The sequence below is a fragment of the Vespula vulgaris genome, chromosome 1, assembly GCF_905475345.1.
Source record: "Vespula vulgaris chromosome 1, iyVesVulg1.1, whole genome shotgun sequence".
NCBI lineage: Eukaryota > Metazoa > Arthropoda > Insecta > Hymenoptera > Vespidae > Vespula > Vespula vulgaris.
The window spans coordinates 13,932,259-13,957,283 of NC_066586.1; the positions used below are offsets into that span (position 1 = coordinate 13,932,259).

The 25,025-nt window shown below is 43.7% G+C and overlaps 1 protein-coding gene across 1 annotated transcript in view; it reads left to right on the plus strand.

Annotated features, from left to right (window-relative positions):
- LOC127065546 (uncharacterized) overlaps nucleotides 1-25,025 on the plus strand; it is an 88,911-nt gene that overhangs the window by 11,207 nt on the left and 52,679 nt on the right. Inside the window, exon 2 of the mRNA XM_050998017.1 lies at nucleotides 4,934-5,096. Within this exon, the coding sequence (XP_050853974.1) occupies nucleotides 4,934-5,096 (163 nt within the window). The remainder of the gene's footprint in view (nucleotides 1-4,933; nucleotides 5,097-25,025) is intronic.

The window sequence follows — 25,025 nt, forward strand, 5'->3', positions numbered from 1 at the left end:
ACCTACGCGTTTACCTATGTATTTTTAGATAGGGATTGAGTTATACTCGTTCCTTGCAACTGCTAGTCGTTTTTCAAGATTTATTTTAACTACGGTCTGACAAGCGTTTCGCAAACACGATAAACAATCTTCATTTTCGTTTTTTCCCTCGATAAGGAAGGTTATCAGAGTGTTTAGATGAAATTTATTTTTTGTAGCGTTGGAATAAAAAAGAAAGAAAAAAGAAAGAAAGAAAAAAGAACAGGAAGGTAAAAAGATCTTGGTTGGTATTTAAGAACAACGGAAATGTTGAAAACCGATTGGAGTCAGGTAAACGGATGGATCAACCGATTCTACCGCGAGCGTTGAATTTACCGGAGTAGAAGTAACGGCTGGTGTGGTTGTGACAGCGACTCTCTCTTTCTCTTTTCCTCGATGTAACTCGCTGATCTCCCTCGGCATCGTGTTCTTCGTTTTCACCGCAACCGCTCTCTCATCTCAACTCAAACGTCTTAAGCGGCTCGCTGTACCTGACGTTTGCAATCTTCCTAAACTCTCAGAAAATTATAATCCAGACATGTTGTCTCTCTTTCTTTCTTTCTCTCTAGCAAGACTCTCTTCTTCACTATGGTAAAAGCGTTTGTTCTCTTTTTTCTCAAACTGACAGATTTAATTTCGACTTTTCGTGCTTTCTCTCGCTCGATATTTCTTCGTTGGAAAAGTAAAAAGGTAAATGTGATCAAGGAAAAAAATTATTTTCGATTTAGCAGCATTCGTTCTACGATATTATATTCTTAAGCCTATTCTCCCTTTTTTGAAACAGAAAGGGAGGCGCGTCTCGGTTATGATATTCCACTGGGGCTTCCAGTGGATCGTTATTGGTTCGTTCATCCGATGGACCAACCCAGTAGACGTAGGATATCATATCTGTCCGATGATACGCCCTCGCGGTATGCTCCACCCCGAGGAACAATAATTTAGCTTCGCGAGGGTTGGCCTGCGCAAGACATCTTTCGAACAAAACAAGAAAAAAATGGGAGCATTTAAAAACAAATCTTTTTCTTTACGTCGAAATAAAACGAACGTTTATAAATATAAATGTTATTTAGCGGATATCGCGGTCAGAGGGAAGGAAAGAGGAACGAGTACGTCGAGATTGAACGAAGCTAGGTAGAAGAGCAGAATCTTGACGTCACCAAAAGAGAAATCTTTGGGAGTCTTGGAGGCCGCCAGGAATGCTAACCCTCCGGCCTCATTAACATCTTGCGTTTCCATCAGCCCTCAACCCTCTCCTTCTCCTTGGTGGCACAAGAAAGCCGTCTTCATCGTACCGCCTCATATTCCAGCCAAGTGAACGTTCACTCTCTTGCTCTCTGAAACTAACCCTCAATATTGAAATTCATTTCTCTCGAACTGTTCTAGCAAGTTTCCAAGCATTTCCCGTTACATTACCATCGATCATCAGTGCTAACTGATTGACTATATACATATTAATAATGTCACTCGTCGATCCTCGTTATTCGAATCGAGAGGTGTTCGTATAAATTCAAAAAAGGGAGAAGGACCTGTGCTGGACCCAAAGTTAGGATGTTTACGTTGGGGAAATCATACTAAAGATGACATGGTATGGGGAATGAGCTAACCGGGAGGAACCAGCTCGCATCTCATAAAGAGTATTTTCTTTCCTTTTCTCTCTTTCTTTCTCTCTTTCTTGTTTTTTACGAGTTATACGGAGAGGAAAGCAAAAAGACAGAGAGAGAAAGGAGGGTAAAAAAGGGAGAGACGGAGGTCTGGACCGGGTGGTAATTATGCTACCGCTAGCCCCGGATAATATAAAGTGTTCTCTTTCCACCGTCCTCCGTCTGTCTTCTTTGTAATCTTGCATAATTTATTTCCTGCTATTGTTCCCTTAGCGCAACCGAATTTTTGCCTCTCCGCCTTGCGGGGAAACATCGTCTCGAGCTGAACTCTCGCGGTCGCTACATCCTCTCTTAATTCGTCAAAGAAAATTTAAGGAGGGAATGTTCTTCTCTTTTTTCCTTTTTTATTCTGACTCCATTTCTTTTTCCTCGTTGGAAAGGAGGACATTTACGATATGAGATGCGACGTTGGCCCTTCCGAGTAAACCAACGCTTCTTCCTTTCTCTCCGTCCTTTGTTGTATTCGACGTAAACCGATCGATCGTACGAGAATTCAACGCGTATACAGTTTCTTCTTTCTTTTTGCTTCGAACGATCATTTAAACTTTTACGCCCTATTTCGATAACGTTTTAATTAAAATGAATTCTTCGGTAGATATATATATATGTGTGTGTGTGTGTGTGTGTATGCGCGCGCGCGCGTGTGTATGTATGTGTGTGTATATATATATATATATATATATATATATATATATATATATATATACACATATACACATATCGATCGATCTACGAGAGGTAACTAAAAGGCTGATGAAGGTCGATCTGAGAGTTTGTAATGAAAATAAGCGTAACCGAGCAAGATAGATAGAGAGATAGATAGATAGAGATAGACAGACAGACAGAGAGCAGGATGATAAGCGCAGGGTCATCAGAGCGCTGATGAGTCGGTTTAGGGCGTCGCAGTGTAAGAGGGAGGGCCAACGTTAGCTTTATGTTAATCCCGAGTGGCGGCGCTGTGGCTGACAACGATGCTGTCGCTGTTAATATCGCTTGGCTGACGTAGTAGTAACTAGTTGCTGGTATACCTGCCGGCCAAACTGTGCATGGAACAGGCAGGTTCGTCTATATATAGGTATACGTGGAAGTACGCGTACAGTACGATCTCTCTGTCTCCGTCTCTCTCCTCTCCTCTCCACTCCTCTCCTCTCCTCTTCTCTTTATCCATCTATCTGCCTATCTCTCTATGGTGTACGCGGGAGAGAGGGTGGTATCGCACGATATGGTGTGGCTGTACCACCAGCGAGGGGGTGGCGACAGGGGTGGCAATCAATATGGGCCTCAACGCAAACACGGCGCCGCTGTTGTACTAACATCAAATAGGCGGATAGCGACCGGTCGCTCGCCTCGTGTGCATTGTCTGCTCTACTGCTCTGTATAAACCGACCGCTTTTCGACGTTTTTCGGTCTCTGCTTCGATCCGAGCCAACCTTTCCTCAATGGACCTCCCGCTTGCAAAGAAATTTTCTCCGAAAGAATGAAAACGTAGTACGTCCACTGAGAAGAGGACCTCCAATTTATAGCGAGAAATTGTACACCGAAAATACGAACCTTTCCAATTCTATGACACGAGTACGATATATTCGCCATTTTCTTTTTTGTTAGCTTTCTTCTTTTTGTATATTTTTTCTTTTTTCTTGTTCTTTTTTGCCTTTTATCCTTTTCCTTCTTTTTCCTGTACCTACTTCCTTTTTTTTTTTTTTTATTGTCTCTTCGGTGAATTTCGGACGTTGGGAAACAGGCGCGGAAATTTGAACCCTTTTCGACACCAGCTTGTTAACGGAGATTTTTCTTTTTTGCTTATTTTTATTTCTACGGATTGAATAGATGGCTTTGAGAGCAAAACAGCGTGACGTAGTCAAGCAGAGAAAAGGTCTGCGAAGGGTTGGGATTTAGATTGGTACATGAGGAAGAGAGAGAGAGAGAGAGAGAGAGAGAGACGCACAAGGGGTATACTTCTCGCTCGTATCTTTTAATTATTTAGCTAAACGGACGACGCGTTACGTTAGTTATAAATGCGCTTTCCTCTGCATGCCCGAGTAAAGTTTATGACCCTAAACCAGCTAAGTTGGGAACAGCCGCGCTTGTCGTATAAACTGTAAAGGGATTTAACTTTCCTTTCACGGCGCACCCCGTTACCGGACTGCCATTTTCCTCTGTCTGCCCGGAAAATTCTGGATAACAGTCTCGTCGACCCTTCTGTCGCGTTAATCCCACCTCCCCCGCCTTCCTACTTCCACCCTCTCTCTCTTTCTCATTCTCTCTCTCTCTCTTTGTTAAATCACTTGTTTTTTCCACACTAATATCCTGTTAAAAACTTTGTTATCCCTGGTGTCGCAGCTACGCGTCGCCGCCACCGAGAAAGACAATTCGACTAGGATTGAACGGCTGAACGGTGTTAAACGAATTCTCCTTGTTTCAATAAAATTTAGAAAGTACAGGAAGAATAATGTAGCTCGTTAGGAAATATTTTCGAAATAATAAGTACATAGATTCGAAGTAATTTCTTGGTCAATTCAAGTCGAAAGTGTCATGGCCATGATTTGTAGCATTTACCATCCTTGACGATCTTGAATTAGAAAGAGAAAATGAAAAAGACGAGGGAGCGAGAGAGCGGAGGGTCATTCTTGAACGCTATAGAGGCATACACGGTCTAACGGGTGAACAAGTACACCGACTATAGGAGAGAGAGAGAGAGAGGGAGAGAGAGAGAGAGAGAATGAAGGGTGGAGGAGGGTGGCGAGAACGTATGTGTGCGTGGACAGTTACAGAGACAGAAATGTCCGAGATGAGGCGCATTTATATGGCTACGCACACGCGCAAGCAAGCAGCAAGTCCGGCGGTCGGTCCAGTGGCCGTAGCTGCGGCCGGCAGCTGCGGGGATGGCGATCGGGGCTTCACCCCCATCGTACGCCTGTAGAGAGAGAGAGGGTGGCGAGGCGTTGATCAATACGTGAAGATAGAATCCGATGCTACCCATCCAGCCATCCCACTGTCCTCCCTCTTCTCCTCATCCTCCTCCAGCACCTCCTCCTCGTTTCGTCTCCCGACCACCCTTCCTCATCCTCATCCTCCCACCTCTCTCGCGCGTACGCTCAGCTCTTCCTTTCTCACTCTCCTTCGTCTCTCCTCTCTCTTCTCCACCACGCCACCTCCACAACGCTACAACAGCCGGCTCTGTTGCCCGGTCCGACGACTGAGGGTATCGCGGCTCAATCGACTGATTTGTCACCCACGCATCATTTTCTTCGCAGGAGGAGTCTCTCCCTTCGCTCGGACCATACCGTCGTTACGGGGCCTCGATCGTTCTAACGCACTCACCGTGCCATTTTCTACCACATGGAATATTCTTTCTCTGGTGGTGGTCACCAACTGGTGATTGTAACGACACGACCAGTCGAAGGGTAACGTATACATGTACGTATTTCTATGAGTAGGAATATTTTTCATCAGTATTCTATAATACAAGTTCGATCCTTCAGGAGTTTCATTATGAATGTCCTATAGTTTCTATATCGTTAGAGTTTCTTCGCACGTAGTCAATGCGTCAGCGATTCTTTCTTAATCTAGCTTCGTCCGAGACTTTACAGCTGCGCCTTTCTACCGATCCCGCTTCGTAAACTTTGAAACTAATCTAATTTACGACAAATAAAACGTTCGGCCGTCGTTCGCGATTGATCTCCCGACTCTACGATTCGTTCACTACACATTCTCCACGGCATACTTCTCTTATCTTAACATCGTATTTTTTTGTTCCCACTTCAATCTCCAAATTGGAAAGTTTATAAATGTCGAAACGCCAAGTGTACTCTGGTACAAGAAAAATTATATTAAAGATAAGTTGAAACGTGACGGACGAATGGTTTTTATATAGACAAGTACGCGTAGGATTTCCTAGTAGAAGCGAGAAGAAACCACAAGAAATTCTTGGTATTTCTTGGTGGATGGTCATAACGAAGGAAGACAGAGTGGGAAGGACGGGTAGTGCGAAGAAAGAGAGAGACAGACACAGAGAGAGAGAGAGAGAGAGAGAGAGAGAGAGATGAAAGGAGCATTTCCTAATTCCTCCAGGTCCTCAATAACTTGACCGGTCGCAGAACCACAGGAAGAGACGAAGGGTGTAAGGGGGTGGATAGTGACCGGTGCGGGTTATTGGATGGCCGCCTCGCACTTGTCAGGAGCGTGTGGCTGTTGGAGGAAACGTTGCTACGGCGAGAAAGAGACGGGCGTTGGGCGAAAACCACCATAGAGTGGACAAAGAAGAAGAGACTCCTTTGGTCTCTTTCTCTCTCACGTTATACCGAAAGCATGTACGTGTGTCGACGTTCACGTGTAGGTATATCCTTTTCTATGTGTGAAAGAGAATGGGAGGGTTATCGTGGGTGGGTTGGAACTCTCTTGGAGGGGTTGCGGGAAGGCATCATAGACATTCCGTAAGACATACAGCTTTCTCCGTCGACGCCGAACGGAACAGAGGGGTGCCGTTGCTCCTGCTACCGCTCTCTCTGGTCAGTGAGGGTTCTAGTTCTCCTAGTGACCACCGCGTCAATACACGAGGTCGTCGGGAAAAAGGGGTTGCGCTTGCGCGAGCCATACACATTCTGGCATACTTGCTGACTGGACCGTTTCACAAATCATCGTACTGTTACCGAATGTATTCCGTTGTTGGACTTTCCTACGAGCTGGACTCGATCGATTTGTCGGCAAGAATATTCCGACCAATCGATCTTTACCGTCTGCTCGAACGATTTCGATGTTTGAATCTTGTACGAAACTTTGGGCCAGTCCCTTTCCTCCTAATCTAGAAACTTTCACCTGGAATACTATTCCAACGGATTTCTCTAACTTATTTTTGATATATCTTAAATTTTATTCTCTTTTTAAGTTAAATGGCAAAGAGCGATGTTACTATTCTGACTCACGCAAAAGTTTTTATATAAATCTGTTTTTAGTAGAGTGATTTAATATAGAATGTTTCTTCGTTAGTATCAAGCAATCTTTTTTATGGCAATATCTTCCTTCTCTCAAAATTGTCACCCTCCCTATCCTCTATCTCTCTCCTTCTCTCTTACTTCCTTCTGAACGGCCATCTTGCGCGCCCAACGAATGATTCGTCCAATGCCTACGCTCTCTTTTACCAGTTCTATCCTCTCTACCGTTCGGACAATATATGATGCGAACGAGCTAGTGTTTCCCTCCGAGCGACGTCTCCATTTTTCACAGATCCTTTCTCTCTGTTCTTTTTCTCTTTCTCTTTCTCTCTCTCTCTCTCTCTGTCTTTCTCTCTACCCTCCTCAGCCCCTTTCCCTGCGTATACGCTTCTTCCATGCCGCCATTTGGCAACTGTTAAAGAGAGTATTCTCCTATCGGACGAAAACTTTGCCTCTTCCTTTCTCTCTTTTTTCCTCTCTCTCTTTTTTTTTTCACTTTTTCTATTATCGGTTCGTGTTCGAGTTTACATTTTGAAATATTTTCCAATACTCGTAACTAATCACGTAGTTTTGGTTATTTGTGGAAACTCGAGCAGCTCTTCTCTCGTTATTTCTCATTTCAACTTTCAATTTGTATCTACTCAGCTATTTCAAAGTAGAACTTTTGATCGAAACATCGATATATATATATATATATATATATATATATATATATATACACAAACACATTTTATTTCGTTGTAAATAAAATTAATAATGCTTGTAAAGTGTCAGCATCGTTAAGAACGTCACGAACAGATTGTAAGTTGCGTAACATTCGAGCAAAGCATAAAAAAAATTGCAAGCAGGCTGCCCTTACGGTCATCTCGCGTCTATTTAGCTCCTTTAATTTAGCGGAGAAAACTGTTACGACCAACACTAATGTCGGACGACCGAATGGCTAAGGTAACATAATGAAGGTTCATGGAGTTCCTTCCTTCGGTTGTGTTAGCGTCCGACTCTTTTCCTACTGCCTTTACAAGGCTAACGTCTAATCGAATTATACGTACCAGCCACGTCCGACTCGTGCCCTAACCACCCCCTAAACTTTTTTCCTTCGTCTCGAAAGAATCGAAACGTAGGGTTAACGAGGATCATCTTTTAACAATATATATATATATATTATTTGTTAGATTAATGTAACATAGATATTATATAAAATATTTGTTACATTAATATAATTATTTTTTCGAAATGAGATAATCTATCTTTTCTTGTGGATGAAAAGTATTTTCTCTTTCATTGTTAGAAATCTTTTACTTCAGTAATAATCTCAAGTATCGCATTTGGCATGAGTTCGCTAATAAGCGTATCGGAACAGATGTGGAATATGAGTCTCGATTGCATGGGGGTGTGTCTGGTGACACGATTTCCTCTTCAAGGGGGGTTGCCACCCTGACTAGGATAGTAGTCTGTCCCTTCATATCCAATATTAACTACACTTATACTCGTTGTTCCAAATTAACCCCTGACTTTCTCATTCATTCCACGCGTATTGCCTGTACACATCCAAGTGTAGATTCGTTCCCTTCGAATCGCTCGAAGTAATATGAGCGAGCTGTACGGACATTACCATCATAATAGCGAACAATAGAGGGTCCATCGTTTCGACTGTTCGTAGTGTAAACGAGCGGAAGTTAAGATTCATCTTCAATTTAACCAATACGTATGCAGGTGTCGAATATTAATAAGTTTAGCAATTTTCTTTCGGAGCTTATTAAAATAACTTTTACTACTTCTTTTTTTTTGAGGATGGAGGAGAAAAAAAAAGAGAATTTCGCAAAGTTAGAATTTTCGTTAGTGAAACTCGTCAAGATCTCGGTAAAAGCATTTCCATTGTCATAGTCTCGTCTGTAGCTTACGTTACACCCACTATGACACCCACGTCGTTGTCCCGAAGGAAAGGAGTGGGTTTCTCAGCTTGGTATCCGGCTAATATATTCAAATCGTATGCCTCCCATCCTGGATCCGTGAGCGTCGATATATTAAATGGAAAGATTGCAAATTTCCCGACATAAAGTGCCGGGCATAAGACTAATGGTGCGGAGGGCTAAAAGAGGGAAGGGTGGGGTTGGGTGATGTGTAGATGGAGGGTGACTAGTAGTAGGACGGATGGAGTAAAAAGGAGCCTCGTGAGTGATTAGACTCCGCATGGTGCTCCGCTCATAGAAGCTAAGAGATAGAAAAAGAAAGACCGAGGAAGAATGAAAGAGAGAGAGAGAGAGAGTGTTCGTGGGGTCAATCTGAGGCTAATCAAATCATGCAGGTCCCATAGACGACGCGAAGCGTCGCGACGGGGGGTTCCTTACTACTGCTTTGCTAGCAGTTCCCACTTTCCTATATTGCCGACGGGGTCTTCGAGTTCGTATTCCGCTACGCAGGAGCAGATTGCTTGGCCGCGCTTTATTAATTCCATCGCCAGTAGGGTGCTCCACGCTAAATCTGGCTGAAGATCCGCACGTAGCATGTGACTAATACAAGGAACGAATGTATGCGAGAGTAGTACGACTATCACGACGACACCGTACGTGCCACCGCTAATAGGGCCATCCTCCTACTAGTCGTTTTAGCCCTCATGTCGTCTACGTACGTACATCTACGTGCGTGTATGTACGTTTGTATATGTATGCATGACTCGACTCCCCACCCGCACGTGTGCCTTTTTGGTGGCTTCTGACGCTTTAACCCTCTCGCCTCAGGTGTCACACTCCGAGAACATTTTACTGTCCCTTTAAACTCCCGACAATTTCCTTCCTTTTCTTCGTGGAATTAAACGCGAAACTTTCTCTCTCCCTCTCTCCCTCTCTCTCTCTCTCTCTCTCTCTGTTTCTTTCTCTCTACGTTTTTCTCTCATGTTTGAAGTTGAAACTTATTATTAGAGTCCTACGCGAGATACATACGTACTAGACAGATATAGATAGAGAAGGAGAGAGAGAAAAACGGAGGAAAGAGGTTGAATCAAGTAAATTTGTATTTTTGGCTTACCAACGTCGAATAAGCCATCCTGCACTTCTATCTTATTTATTTTAATTAAGGTCCCCGGCGTTTCTATAATTATTGCAGTTCATCAAACGCATTCAGAGATTGCGAATCTCTGCGTTGCATATTGCAGATAAAAGATTGTGTCTCTTGTGCAGCAAATTTGGATCGTCACTGTCAAGACTTAATGGACTTGTTAAGCATATTTAAACGAATAGTCGATTTTATCTATCTACCGATAGAATATCGTAGTTCCATTGAAATATCGACTTTGCATCCTCCATTTCTCTCTTTCTTCTTATATATTTGATAGGTGTATTTATTTACGATGTACTATAGTGTATATTCGAACGGTCACCTCTCGATTTCTCGTTTTATTTTCACACATTTTAGATTTCCATTCGCTTAAAATACTCGATCCATAACTTGAGCTTTTAAGAGAGATCGTTTTGTAAGGTCGACGACTCGAGAAGACTCAGCTTTCGAATATTCGCGAGAATTCGGTGAAACTGTGGAAGATAAGCAAAGCTCGGCGCGGTGTTGCATATTGATTGACGTAGTTCAGCCGGATGAGGAGCCGAGCGAAGAAGGAAGGAAGGAAGGGTGAGGCTGAGCCGTGAGATAGCTCGAGGGTGAGAGAGCAAGGATGGAGGGGAGGGTGTAATGAAGCACCGCGCAGACACACCGCCATGAATATTCATAATCTAATACCTGAGCTGAACTGAACTGAGGCGGGGCAAAGTCTCATCATCTAGGCCTTCTGCTATATTAGACATCAGTGTGGGGTAGAGAGACGACTGCGCCAGAGACGACGACGACGACGACGACGACGACGACTAGGACGAAGACTAGAATCCTTCGACGATCCTTCTTCGTTCGAGGCAACTATTTCTCTTCGGTTAAATCCCACCACCGTTTATTACCAATTGTTTCGAATCGATCCATTTCTCTTTTAACAATGTAACGAATTGAAAGAATATCAAAAAGTTGTACATAGTTTTTGATACTTTCAAATAGTTTTTTTATTCGACCCTAAAAACGATATTTCCGAAGAAACGTCATCGCCGATATTATCTTCCTTTCAGTTTTACGGCTGTGCGGTCACGGATCTCCCGCTCTGTTTACACAGTTACGTGCAAATCTTTGGTCTGGGCACCGGCTTCATATTAAAACAGCCCCTATATACGATCGGTGATGGTAACAAATAATAGTCGACGACGAGGGTTGCAAGGGAGTTACGCCTCTCACCCCAACTGCCACCCCCTAACCTCCCCAATGACGTTCAAACTTCTCCCTCTCTTTTTATCTCTCTCTCTTTTTCTTGCTCACTCATTCACTCTATTTCGTTGTCTCTTTTCTCTTTCCCCTCCTTCGCTTCTTCCTCATGGAGCAATTTATCTATATTATACCCTCAGTTGGTTCCGCTGTGTGTTTTGACAGGAACAGCATTATTAAATGCCCTGGATATCTGATCCTCGACACCCCTAATCTACATAATATGCGTTTATCTTACGCGTGGTCGCTCATCGTTCGACGAATATTCTCCTTACGACATTACTATCGTACCCGTTTAATCGTTGGATTACAAAAGGATTCACGATTTTGTCTTTCGATATTACTTTTTCCATATCGTTTTTTCATTTATAATAAAAATAACTTAATGAACGAATTCTTAATGTTCAATAATGTATATGCTGCGTATATATGCATACGCATAATATATGTATCTATGTAATTTTTACGAAGAGAACAAGAGAAAAGAAACGAAATGCAACTAAATTTCAATGCACGCGGTATCCTATTTGCGAGTTGCTTCGCCGATGAAACTTTTTTGAAGTGGCGTAACGACGTGGAAAAACGAGAGAGACCCCTCTGTAATCGAGATCCGGCAGGGTCCAGGCAGTTTTAACGGGTGTCTTGTCATAATACACCCGTAATACAACTTAATGATCTATTGGCGAAACTCAGTCGGGGATGTAGCATAATTCTCGACACGTTTCCCGTCACGTGGATCGGCTATTCGATATACGTTCTCTCGCCGTTGAACAGGATTACAGGCGTACATCGCTAATTTTTCTCATCCCACTGCCACCCTGTTATCTCTGGATGATCCGGCCTTCGGATTCACGAGTCACGACATCCCACGACAGCCCTCATAAAGAACGTGGGATTTCGTCTATTCCCACTGAAATAAAGCCAAAGAGATAAGGATGACTTCGAGTCTTGTGGAGATGAAAAATCGTACTTGGTGATCCTCGTGAAACGCTTACTTGCTTTTATCGGCACTTGAGAAATACATCAGATTGGATCTCTTAAATGATGAATGAACATTTTTAATCTCTAACGAACGATATAGGAAACAATATGTGAACATTGAACGACCTATAGACGTATATTAACAACAATAATGATGACAAGATACTTACAGTATCTCTGTTATCAATGGTGCGATGAAGACGATGAAAACAGTGTATTAGAAAAAAATAAAAAAAATAAAAAGAAAAATAAAAAAGCAAAAACAAGGAGACGGAAAAAGACAAAAATACTTAATCTATAAGCTATTCAAATATTTAAAATGTTAATTTGAGTATGAAGTAAATGAGTCGAAAAACGATAAGATCTCGTTGATTTCGTACCGGTTGTGTTATCATCAACGACGTGCGTCAAGCTCGTTCTAGCGGTGATTCACGTGCGAGAGTCACGCGTAAAGAAGCGCCAGGAATTCGGAGCGGTTTTGCGTGTAATAACGAGAACCTAGCCATAATTGCGGTACAAGCACGTACTCGCGCGGCGGGCACAGTTTAATTCTGGGCGATATTATAATTAAGTGCTTCCAGCGTAATGGTTGCCGTCACGTCAAGCGGGTAACGTCGGGGTCGGTACTCATCATACTGCTTAGCTCAAACAATCAGCGACGGCCGATGGTGGCCGTCACGCGAACCTACCTTCTGCCTTTTACCTCCAAGTCACTTTTCTCTTCTCTACCTTCGAGAGCTCTTATATTAACGCCATAAAAGTTAAAGAAGAGAATTAAAAAAAAAGAAAAAAGAACGATAAAGAAAGAAAGAAAGAAAGAAAGAAAGAAAGAAAGGAAGGAAGGAAGAAAAAAGGTTAAGGTAGAACTCAACCTTGTTGCATTGGGCTCCTATTATCGGACGATTTCACGTTGAGAACGAGTTTTAGGAATAGTAAACGAATCTCTTTTCCTTCACTCAAATCGACCGTAATTTCATCGCGAGTGATACGAGACGTGTCAGTCGACGTCAAAAAAGAAAAAAAAAGAAAGAAAGAAAGAAAGAAAAGGAAAAATAAAAAAATGAAAGAAAGAAAGAAAATGATTTGACCTCGACAGATTTAATCGGCGAAGCAACTAGACTCTCTCTCTCTCTCTCTCTCTCTCTTTTTTTCTCTTTCCGTACGAAGAAGATTGATTCAGTCTGGAGAGATTAAAATGGACGTCACCCAATGTCGCTATAGAAAACACGTTGTCGAGATCCTAAAAGCTTCTCTTTCGAACGTTCGTAATCCGATCCGATCGGAATCGATAGTCTCCTGCCCTTTTAATACGCTTCTATGAAAAGTACCGTATAAATATACTCGGTAGAAATGTAGTCTAACGATAATGCTATATGATATTAACGATGCAGTTTCAATCAATCAGCATGTCGTCGGACGAATTAGCGTGGACGTCAATCCGAACGACGATCGTTTGGAGAAAGCGAGGAAGCAACAGACTGACAGACCGACGAACCGCAACCGGAAATTGGTTGGTCGGTTATCAAAGTTTGTGGCTTGCGTGCTTGCTAATCGAGGAGGTGGAAGACGAGAAGGTCTTGTAAAGAGGGACCCGGTAAGAGTGAGAGAAAGAGAAAGGTAGAGAAAGAGAGAGAGAGAGAGAGAGAGAGAGAGAGAGAGAGAGAGAGAGAGAGAGAGGGAAAAGGTAAAGGTAGTAGAAAGGGTTGGGATATCCATTAATAAGCGAGCAAGAGTACGCCGTCTTGGTTGGTTGATCGGGGTGACAGGAAAAGTAAATATTAATTTGCTCGAGCAAGCAAGGAAGCTCGGGTAATAGATTCGCTTGGACGATAGTCGAAATTGTTTTTTTTATAAGGTGTTACTTATTTATACGTTAGGGACTCTTCTTTTTCTTTAACTTATTCCTTGTCGTCAAGAATATTACCTTGACATTTTTCTTTCCTCTGATTTCTCCCTCCACGCGGCTTTCAAACGTAACGAGGGGCATATACCGGTTAGTTCGAGTTAGTAAACGTATAGGTATGTACGTGTATATACGTGTGTGAGTGAACGAGAGAGATGGAGAGAGAGAGAGAGAGAGAGAAGAGTTTGAAATTCTGACGAACAAATAAACGCGTTTCATTTGCAATTCGCGCTCTCGCTTTGTTCGCACGATCGTTCGTCCACGATCCGTTGCACTTGGAATCAGCGTGTCGACCGCGGTGCGGATGTCGTTACGAGTTGAATAATAAATTACGCTGTTAGTTGAAACAATTAATTAATAATTCATGATAGGCAAGGAGAATTTGCTAGGTAGATAGAGAGAAAGAGAGAGGAGATTGGCGAACGACGAGAAGTTAGGGAAGAACCAACGTGGCAGAAGTCTGCAATTTACGTCATGAGTGACGCGAAAAGGAGAGAGATAGATAGATAGATAGATAGATGAAGAAAGAGATAGAGAAAGAGATATATATATATATATATATATATATATATATAGAGAGAGAGAGAGAGAGAGAGAGAGAGTAGAGATCCACCATGCTGAATATAATTTACTTGAACAAACTAAAATCCCCAGCCTTGTGCAGCCTCTCTCCTCGTCTTCTCGTGCTTTCTCTCACCGTCAGAACGTTATCCTTTTCGAAAGCAGCCACGTTATCGTCTCTGAAAGGCTCGTTCTCTGGCATCGGCAACCCCTTCGGTGGCTTACGGTCTCTTTCAACCCCACCAGAGTGTCTCTCGCCTCGATCCTTTACGCATACTTTATAAGCCCAAAGACGCGGCTCAATGTCGGCGAAACTTTATTCTCTATTTATGTTTCCCGGCCAAACCTCGAGCTCCTCGAGACGTTCTTAACTACCCCTTTTTCTTCCATTTTTTCGACATTCGTCTTATTTCGACAAGTAAAAAAAAAAAAGGACAAGAAAAAGAAAAGAGAAGAAAAGAAGAAGAGACCGCCACCAAGAGAGGTTATCAAAAGTGTTCCATAGAGAGGTATAAAAAAGATAGAGATAAAGAGAGCGAGAGAGAGAGAGAGGATTCAAAAGTGAAACGACTTTGTCTGGGATACAATCGACCTTCTTGACTTCGATTCTGGGAACGATAAAAATCCAAAAGGATCGAAAGCCCGGAGAGTTTCATTGCATAGGGAAGAAACTGTATGGAGACGCGAAAACTGTAGAAAGAGAAGGGTGTAGAAGTAAAATGGTACGATCAGTGAGAGGAAGGAAACAGAGAGAGAGAGAGAGAGAGAGATAGACAGATATACAGAGAGCGGAAGAGAGCGAGAGAGAGGAAGAGAGAGAGAAGAGACAGTGGTGGTAGAGGAACGAAGGGATGAACCAGCGTTCATAAATCTCGGTAGATTACTAAATCCCGGGTTTGATGAAACTGGGCTGTACGCCTCCGTACTACACGAACGTGTGTCCCTCTGTGACGCGACGTCTCTTACACATACACGCGTGCACACACTTATACCTATACGTACACTTGCTTGTACGAGCGTTCGTATCGCGCTAGCTCATCGGGAGCCGAGCGCTGATAACATTATCATAAAACGGCAATATCGCGTGGATATTGGCCTGATGGAGCGCCGCTATACAGCCTGCTGTTGTTGCTGCTGCTGCTGCTGCTGCTGCTGCTGCTACTACTGCTGCTACTGTTGCTATTGCTACTGTTGACTATACCTATAGGAACGAAGCTAAGGATTGATCTGGCGGCCACATCCGAGGCGTACATCTTTTCTATATGCAAATCGTGATTTCGGATATCGAGACGATTTAAGAATCGCGATCCCTTTCGAATGGATCTCGATTTTTTCTCTCTTTCTTTTCTTTTCTTTTTTTACTTTTCTTTTCTCTTTTTATCTCCGAAATAACAGACCTTCATATATTCGACATGATTATTTCAAATTTTATCTACGTCACGATACTAGCTCGATACTCGTTTCGATATTCGATATTTATAAACGAACGATCCAACTAACAACTCCAGTATCTTTTTTCTAAATTTGATTTTCATCTTTTTGCGTCTTAAGGGAAGCGTGGAAAATCGTTTAGCAATGACAAACGTATATGTACATATGTATGTATGTATGTATGTATGTGCAGTACGCGGAACAGAATTGTTTGGACGCGAGCGGGCAACGATATTCGACGCGAATAAATAGTCAGTGATTGCGTGACTCCGCTTATACGTCGTGTTGTTATCTATCGGGTTCGATCTTTTCAAATTTACCGAAACAATGGCGCCACGCGGGAGCTTCCTCTTTGACGTTCATTTTGATCAAACATTTGTCGACGGGAATGGAACGTGTAGTTTCATCGATTCGTATATTCTTCTTTTTTTTTTTTATTTATTTCATGGTCGAGTTCTTTGCTTCTCTCTCTCTCTCTCTCTCTCTCTCCCTCTCTCTCTCTCGCTCTCTCTCTCTCTTTCTCTCGGAAGAAAGGAAGGAAGAGAAGCGAACTCGTCGATTTCGTTGCAACGTATTTCGAAAAGTTTCTTTTCACTGGTTGCCGAGTAGGCAGAAGGTAGATAGAAGGACGAAAGAAAACGTGACGAACGAGAGAGTCGTCGATGGAAACGACAGAAAGAGAGGAAAAGAGAGAGAGAGAGAGAGAGAGAGAGAGAGAGAGAGAGAGAGAAGCCCACCCGCTTGGAAATCGGTGAGCGGAATGCGTAATCAAGTGGGATTGCATTAGTACGGCTAATTAGCCGAGTACAATGCACTGATAATATTATAGTTCCGTAGTGAGTGCCGAAGGATGGATGGATGGTTGTCGAGCTTGCACGTGGGTGGCCTTTTCCAAGAGAGAAAGAAAGAGAGAGAGAAAGAGAAAGAGGAATAGAAATAGTAAGAGAGAGAGAGAGTCACGAACGAGAATCTCGTTGCACTCTGGTCATGCCCGAGACTGGCAAAACCGAAGACTTACAGTTCGTAGACTGTATTCCTTTCGAACGTTGAACACTTTCGAATAAAGACGAATTGTCGCGTAGTTAAGTCGTCGAGCCTTCGTTCGCCTTCGGCAGAGACACCAAGAAGAAAGCGTTCTATTCTCGATGCGCGGTCTGAGGTAGTAGGTACTCTCTTATTTTCACGAGAATAAGAGAAAACTTATTTCGCGAGACAATTCTCCTTCCTTTCTTTCTATCTCTTTCTATACCGGATAACTAACTTGCTCTAATTCTACAGCTGAGTTTTCTTTAGGATATTAACGAAACAGAGAATCGCGTATCAGAGAGTCTCTCGTGAATCTTCGTACGATGACCTCGTCCATTTTTCCAATTTCCTTCTCAGAAATGGAGTTTCGATAGAGTCGACGAGGTCTCCTCTTTGGAAAATACACACTCGACGTGGCTATGCCAAGAGAAGAGGATGGAAAGTCAGAGAGAGAGAGAGAGAAAGAAAGAGGGAGAGAGAGAAAGAAAGAGATTGAGAGAGAGAGAGAGAAAGAGAGAGAGAGAGAGAGAGTCCTCTTCTATTTCTCTCTATCTCTATCTCTTTTTCTCTCTCCCTTTTTCTATCTGAAAGTTTCTTTTTTCTTCGCGGGGAATGTATCTTGGGGGCAAGAGTGGTACGAGTCAAGGGGTTTGGTCAGTGGCAGAGATGGACCAGGCGATTCTATTGGTCAGATGTGATGCGCATGAGCCGTAGGGGTGAATGAGAAACGACGGCAACCTGCAATATAACTTAAAGAAAGACTCGATCAGAGTCAGGTCACGTAATGTTCCTCCGCCTCTTTCGGCTCTACTTTATAACTTCTATTAATCCTTTCGCATCGGGCTTAGCCTGTCCTAATAGAAAATCCCCCTTCTTTTTTTTCTTTCCTTTCTCAAAGGTAGACGCGTCTGATGCGTCGCTCTTTGATCGTCCTACGATCGGAAAAGAAGAGGAAGAAGGAGGAGGAGGAGAAGAAGAAGAAGAAGAAAAAGAAAAGGAAATAGAAGAAGAAAAACGAAGATGTTACGTTCTACCGATCATTCTGAGTAATTATTTCGTCCAACGCTATTCTTTCGTACTTAGTTCCCTTTTATTCTCGCAATGCAATCGCAAAGACACGAGGTAGCTTTTATAAATCCACGGATAAAGAAATTTATCGGTACATTGCTTGCAAGAGGGTTGGAACCAGACAGACTACGTCTTATCGATTAACAATAATAATACCTTGGGATTACGTTTCCTTGGCCAGTTCTTCCCTGGACCTGTCGAGGTGGATTAATTGGGTCAACGACCGTTTAATACCACCAACTGAAAATCCAGGTTCGTAGAGAGAGAGAGAGAGAGAGAGAGAGAGAGAGAGAGAGAGAGAGAGAGAGAGAGAGAGAGAGAGAGCAGCAAGCTCCCCTTTCCGATCCACTCTCCTGGAAAATGAACAGAGAAGCTGTACCATGAGCCGTCACCGCGACATCTGCGCTAATTTCACACCGAGCTGACTGCGTCCAGCTAGGCGGCCACCCTTTCCGGACGGACAGTTATCGTGGTTGTCTGGCCTACTTCATTCTACACTATTCCATCGTTCATATCCATACTAAGAGTAATTTTTTCCTTGGATCTCATTCCACAAAAAAACAGTTTTTCTAGAAATGATAAACTTCAGTTTATTAGAAATTACCTTTTCAATTTTATCAGAAAACGAATTCGAATACGATGGTTTTTAAAGTAACGACGAGATTTTGAACTTTCCCTGTGGAATAGAACTCGAGGAAATCGTTGGGTGAGAGCGTTCGTCATTGAGAGAAACAGCAAACGGTGCTATAAGTCAGGAATCGGCTTGTAAGGGAGTCTAGCTGCTTTCAAGGAATCCGAGATTCTCGACATATAATATAGAATCGACAGTCGATGGGTTTCGAAGAGAGAGAGAGGGAGAGAGAGGGAGAGAGAGAGAGAGAGAGACAGAGTCAGTAGATAGAAGGTGGATCGAGGAAGAAGGGAAGTGAGATGCCGAGAGATGGTGGCTAGGTTGGAGGAGGACGAGGTGGAGGACAGGGTGGAGATGTCGAGGGAGGCTGTAAACGGGAAGCCACCCCCTCGAGGTTCGCTCGTGCCGCGCAGCACAATATCGCGGCAACATAACTCTTCTCCCCTCGTTCATTCCCCGCAGCCCAGCGGAACGGTAGAAACATCAACCCTCATCCTCCTCGTCGGTCTACCCTCTCCCTCTCCTCGTTACTCTCTTCCACCCTCTACGCTGGCCCAGCAACCCCCTCTAACCTCACCCCCGTAGCCTTCACCCAGCTACACCTCCGTCCCGCCCGCTTTGTTTCAATAATACTGTTTATATTGGAACGCGGAGCATTGATCTGTTTGCGCGGCGGCCGCCTCGTGTCCCTCGCGCTAGAAGATGGACATATTGGCTATCGGGGATTTCGCAGTTTCGACGCAGTTTTCCTGACGAGTACAGTCACGTCCCCGATGAGTAGATATCGGTAATGTGGAAGATAGTTGTTACGATGAGATTCGTTCGATAGGTTTTTACTCTTTAAATGAAAGCTCTGGGAATCGTCAAGGTCTTACAAACACTCTTCAAAGAAAATATATATCCTTCCGTGTTTATTAGGATAGAAAGGGTTGTCGGAAAGAGTACTCGACGAGTGAGAGAAAATATAGGAAGGGTTAGAAATTGAATGATAGAGCAAATATTAATAACCTAGGTTCTATGGTATCGTAAATATTTCCTATTTTTCTTATCGATCTAGTTACTCTGAGTCAGAGAGAAATTTACTTGAAATCGGAGCTGAGATCTTTCCGATCTCGCTCTCAGGGTGCCGACCATATTTTCCGACGAAGAATAAATCAGTCTTGGAAGGTAAAGGAGGGAGACGACGTGTCCGCCATTGTGCAAAAAGTCATCTCCTTTTGAAGCAGCGATATCATTTTTCTTGATCGTGTCTCCGCCGGGGTATTTCGTCGTTGGAGGGGCTGCGTCAGAAGGATACCGGAGGGTTCGACCCTCGATGCTGAGTCTCCTATCTTCCTGGCTCCGCCTTGGTTCCAGCTTTGATCAGGCCACAACCCCAAACACCCACTATTATGGACAATCAATCCAAAAAATGGACCCACCGAACCCCACGCATACATCCCACCCTTTTGGTATCGGTAGTGGTTATCGAATTCTCCCTTGCGTCTCGTCAGGATGATCACCTTTTGCGGACGAACCGCTTACCTCCTCTTTTTCTTCTTTCTCTGTATAAAACGTTCAAGGCTATTTCATATATGCGATTCGAAACAAAAACGGAATGAGTTTCTACTTTGATCGATTTGGCCAAACGCGTTTGTAAAGATTTCATCGTACCATGTGTTCGATGTTATTAACGAGGATCTTCGTAGTTTTATATACTATATCTATGCACTATAGTATGTAGTGGGATGGAAGAGAAGATAGGCGACGGGGTAGAAAAGACCAGAGAGGAATTGTAACGAGGATGACCGCATTATTCAGGGCGCGTTTGGAACAACATGGCAGTGGAAGGTAGAGGGAGAGAGAAAGGGGGGAGAGAGAGAGAGAGAGAGAGAAAGGAAGGAAGAAAGAAAGAAAGAGTGAGAGAAGAGGAGAGGAAGGATAGAGAGAGAGAAGGGGGAGACAATCTCCTTGCCGCGTCTCTCCTGTGCAGCCAACAATCCGCGTCGATAAATAAAGGATTGGCTGCTCCTCGGTCAATATTGATTTTTAAATTGACCGCCGAGCGAATCCGCGCAGCACCTCTTTCCGGTCCTCTCTCTTTCTCTCTCTCTTTCTCTCTCTTTCGTTTTCTCTCTCTCCTCTCTTTCTCTGTCTGTCTGTCTGTCTGTTTCCCTCTTCCTCTCTCTCTCTCTCTCTCTTTCTCTCTCTCTTCGTAACCATAGCCCCTGTCGCGGCCGAGAGAAGGGTGGCGTAGAATTCATCCTCCCTGCTTGTGTCTGTGTGTGTGGGTCGGCGCCTCTGCGCCCGCGCTCCTCATACATGTGTATTTATGTGTGTGTATATGTATTTCTCTCTCTCCGTCTCTCTCTCTCTCTCTCTATATCTCTCTATCTCTCTCTATCTCTCTCTATTGCTCTCTATGTGCGAGCGTGTGTACACATTCGGATAGAAATTCAGTCCGCCACCGGTTGCCGGTATACACGGAATTTGATTATAAATAAATGCGAGAGGGAGTGAAGCTCAGCCAACCAAGCCAGCCATCTCGTATGGTGCATACGAGGGGTGGAGTGGGGTAGGGGTGGAATAAGCGAGGAGGGCTAGAAGTGGGATTCGGGAGAGAGCCTGTGGGTGGACTAGGTTGTGGGCCTAGCGAGAGGAGGTGGAAGAGGAGGGAGAGGAGGAGGAGGAGGAGGAGGAGGAGGAGAGGTGGTCCACTCCGTTGCATCCATAATGCAGAGACACGGTATGTTTGCGTTCCCCTAAACATCCCCTGTGTGTTCCTGGATACTCGATGCTCGGTTTGTCTGCAGGAATCGGCACAGTGGATACCCTCCACGAAATTCTCGTATCGTTCCTACGTGAGAGTGGGGCCACTCCTCCCCCCACTTCCACATCTCCCTTGCCTACCATCGCTGGAGATTCGATTACCAAATTGTGGGAGAACTTCTTTGATTTTCGAGTATGTCAGTTTCAACGTAATAGGATGCTCTTTTCAAGAGCTGTGCTTTTTATCATTTTGAAGAGACAACCAACGAGTTGATTTTCGTTATTGCCTTTTGACATTAACTCGATACTTAAATTTTTCTTTTAATGGTAGAGACATTTTCTTAGACGTGATTTTGCGTAGCCTGAAGGAAAAGCAGAAAGGAAGGATAGATGGAAGGCAAGTAGATTATCGCGAGCATTCACCCAGAGATGGCGCAGGAGGGTGCGCAAGCAGACCGATTAAAGATTCTTTGATGTTCTCTAAAATGTTCCCGCTGAAAGGCTAACGTGTCCCGAGCAATTCCTGCAGGTGAGGATACCGTAGATTCTCTCGCACGCAGACCGGGGTCGTACGCTTCATTTAATTGTGGGTATTCAAACCTTATGGGGAAACTTCTGAGCCCGCTTAATAACTTGGGAGATCCTTATGCGCACCTTAACGTCGGCTTAGGCCCAAGTCAAATTGAAATCAAGATACCACAGTGGATGGATCTGTGTGTCGCGAAACTTTCTCAAGAATTTCATCGTCCCTATGAATTACTTCGAGACTCGTCATAAATTGAAGAACTTTATCGTTTGCGTCTTACGAATGCATTCATTAATTTCTTAATTCTAAGAAAGGAAAACAACTTCGATGAAAAACATTCGATCGTATACTTTGGTCAATCGCGTTAGTTGAAAGTTGGCACTTCCAGTGAAACTCAAGGTTGGCACCTCGTATCTCGAATCGTTGATAACGTGGCATTGTTGCGGAGCTCTCTCTCTCTCTCTCTCTCTCTCTCTCTCTCTTTTCTCTCTCTCTCTTCTTCGTCTCTCTCTCTCTCTCTCTCTCATATATATACTGTCTCGACGTGGCTAGGAAAGGACAAAGGCGGAGGTGAAGGAGGTGCGGATAGTGGAGAAAGAGGAAGAGGAGTATGAGAAAGAGGGTTGGAGAACTAGGAAGAAAGAGGATAGAAAGTTAAAACGAGAGAAAGAGAGAGAGAGAGAGAGAGAGAGACTCGTGTGCGCGTCTCTCTTGGATTGCACGTGTCTGTGTATAAGGGAGAAGGGTCGCGAAGGGGGCGAAACAGGAAGAGAAGGAGAATGAGAAGAGGGTAGAGAGGAGGAAGAGGAGGAGGAGGATGAGGAGGAGGAGGAGGAGGAGGAGGAGGGCGAGAATCGCACGAGCACACGCGCACAGAGAAATTCATCCCTGAGAATCGAGGCTGTGTGTCCACTAGTATGGCGGCTGGCCGCTCAATGCACTCTCTCTCTCTCTCTCTCTGTCTCTCTTTCTCTTTCTCATTCACTCACTCACTCACTCACTCTCTCTTTCCCTCTCTCTACTCTCCACCACCCCGCTTTAGCTGACCGACGCCGGGCGTCGCGGCGGCCAGCCCCTACACGCCCGTTGCCATAGAAACGCGCTGTCATTAAAGCATCGCCTTATCATAACCGACGCGCGGACTCTCGCTCTTTCTCCCTCGCACTCCGGCCGCCATCTTTACACCCACCCTCGCATACCCTTTCGTCGGTGAGACCAGCCAGCTACAAACCTACCCGTTCTCTCTCTTTCTCTCGTATTCTCTGGCCCTTCCTTCTTCACGTCCCTCTTCCTTCATCCTCTCTCTCTCTTTCTCTCTCTCTCTCTCTCTCTCACTCTTTCTCTTTCTCTCTCTCTTCCTCTTCCTCTTTCTCTTTCTCTTTCTCTTTCTCTCTTAGGTTCGTTCCTCTTCGCGACGTATGTGCGCTGCTTGCGGCTAGCGGTCACGCGCGCGATGACGAATACTCGGTGGGGGGTGGTCCTACGATCTGACCGTCCTTGTCCTCCTCGAATACTTGCGCCTTTCCGGCCACGTCTCGGCCGATGCTATGTCATCGTGCGTCCATCCGGTTACCCTTCTCCTTTTGTTGTTCACGACATAGTCCCTCTATTTCTTTTTTTTTCTTCCTTTTTTGTTCTTTTCCTTCTTTTTTCTTTTTCGAGCTGGGACGAATCGAATGCTTAGGGAAGGGAAAAATAAAATATCTTTAAGAGGGTACCTCCCTGTCCTTGCTTTCTCCTCTTCTCTTCTTTTCTCTTCTCTTCTCTTCTTTCCTCTTCTCTTCTCTTCTCTCAGTAACGATCAAAGAATTCGCGAAATCGAAAACTTTCTGAAAGAATTCCTCGCGTTTGGGGCTTCCGATGCTTTTTCAAGTTCGCTGACATGGAAGAACGTTTCTTTAGAAATTCTATTAGATTTTTCTCATGTTTCATATATTTCTTTACGTTTCCTTTTCTTTGTTCAATTTTAGATATAGTTATGTCGAGGAAAATATTAATCGAACGTTTTATCGTTCGACTCCAAATTACGTCTTGATTAAGATAAGAAAGGGTTGATATAAAAGCAAGATACGTATTCAGAGTTACTAACGATACCTTAGCCTTTCTTCGGTATGGCATACTTGCCTGCTTGCTTGCTTGCTTGCTTGCTTGCTTGCTTGCTTGCTTGCTTGCTTGCTTGATCGAAGGGACGAAATTACGATTCTGGGTTGCGCAAGTCGAGTGTATTTCTGTGTATCTCATTAATTTTATTCCATATAATACAACGGATCCAAGTCCCCTCGAATTTCGCGGTGCTACTGATTAATGAAACTTAGCTGCCGTTTCAAAAGTCTATCCCTACTACTCCTTCTCACTTTTTCTCTCACTCTCACTTACTCTCTGTCTCACTCTTTCTCTCAGCGGCTACGGTTTGACGAGCAGCCTTTCTCCAAGAGAACGCCGAACGATGCTGCCTACGATCTTTGATTTATCGTTCAAATAACCCGCGAATAATCGATATCCACGCGAGACGGTTTCAAACTTCGCGACAGCATTCGGAATAATTAATAGTTTCACGGAGTCGATTTACGCCGGCGGGCTTTCGATATTTGGTTAAAATGTCGAAGGAATAAGTAGGGGGAGGGTGGGCTGCTGGTGGATCGTGACTGGGTGGGACGAATAGCTTTTGACGTGTGAATAATCATTCGTTCGTTCTGATCGAAGACTTGCGTTGGCAAACTTTTAAACGTATATTTAAAGAGATAGATATCAAAATAAAATACAAATGAAAATATAAATAGATATAAATGTTGAAATGGGCTGATCTCGTGGATTTCTTTTTCTCGAAATTCATTCTATATAAAAATCGAAGATATTGTAAGGAGAACCGATCTTCTTGAAATCGATTAACAGACATACAAATTTTTCATTACTAATCAAACGTACATATGTATATACCATTACGCTGAACACTTGATAACTTTTTTTTTCTTTCATTCGATGAAAAATCTCGTGCAAGTCACTGATTCGGTTTTTGTGTTAAGTCTTTGTATTAATCCAACAAAGAGAAAAGGAAAATAAGAAAGGAAAAAAAACAGGAAGGAAAATACGGCAGAAAGCGTCTTTAGCTTCAAGAACGACGATGAGATTTAGATATTTACAACGTCGGACTTGGTCAACGATAGAAATTCGTTCGAGGACAACGAAATTCAGGAGAATTCTACGCGTATGTGTGCGACGTAACACACGTGTACGTTTCAGAGAGCTT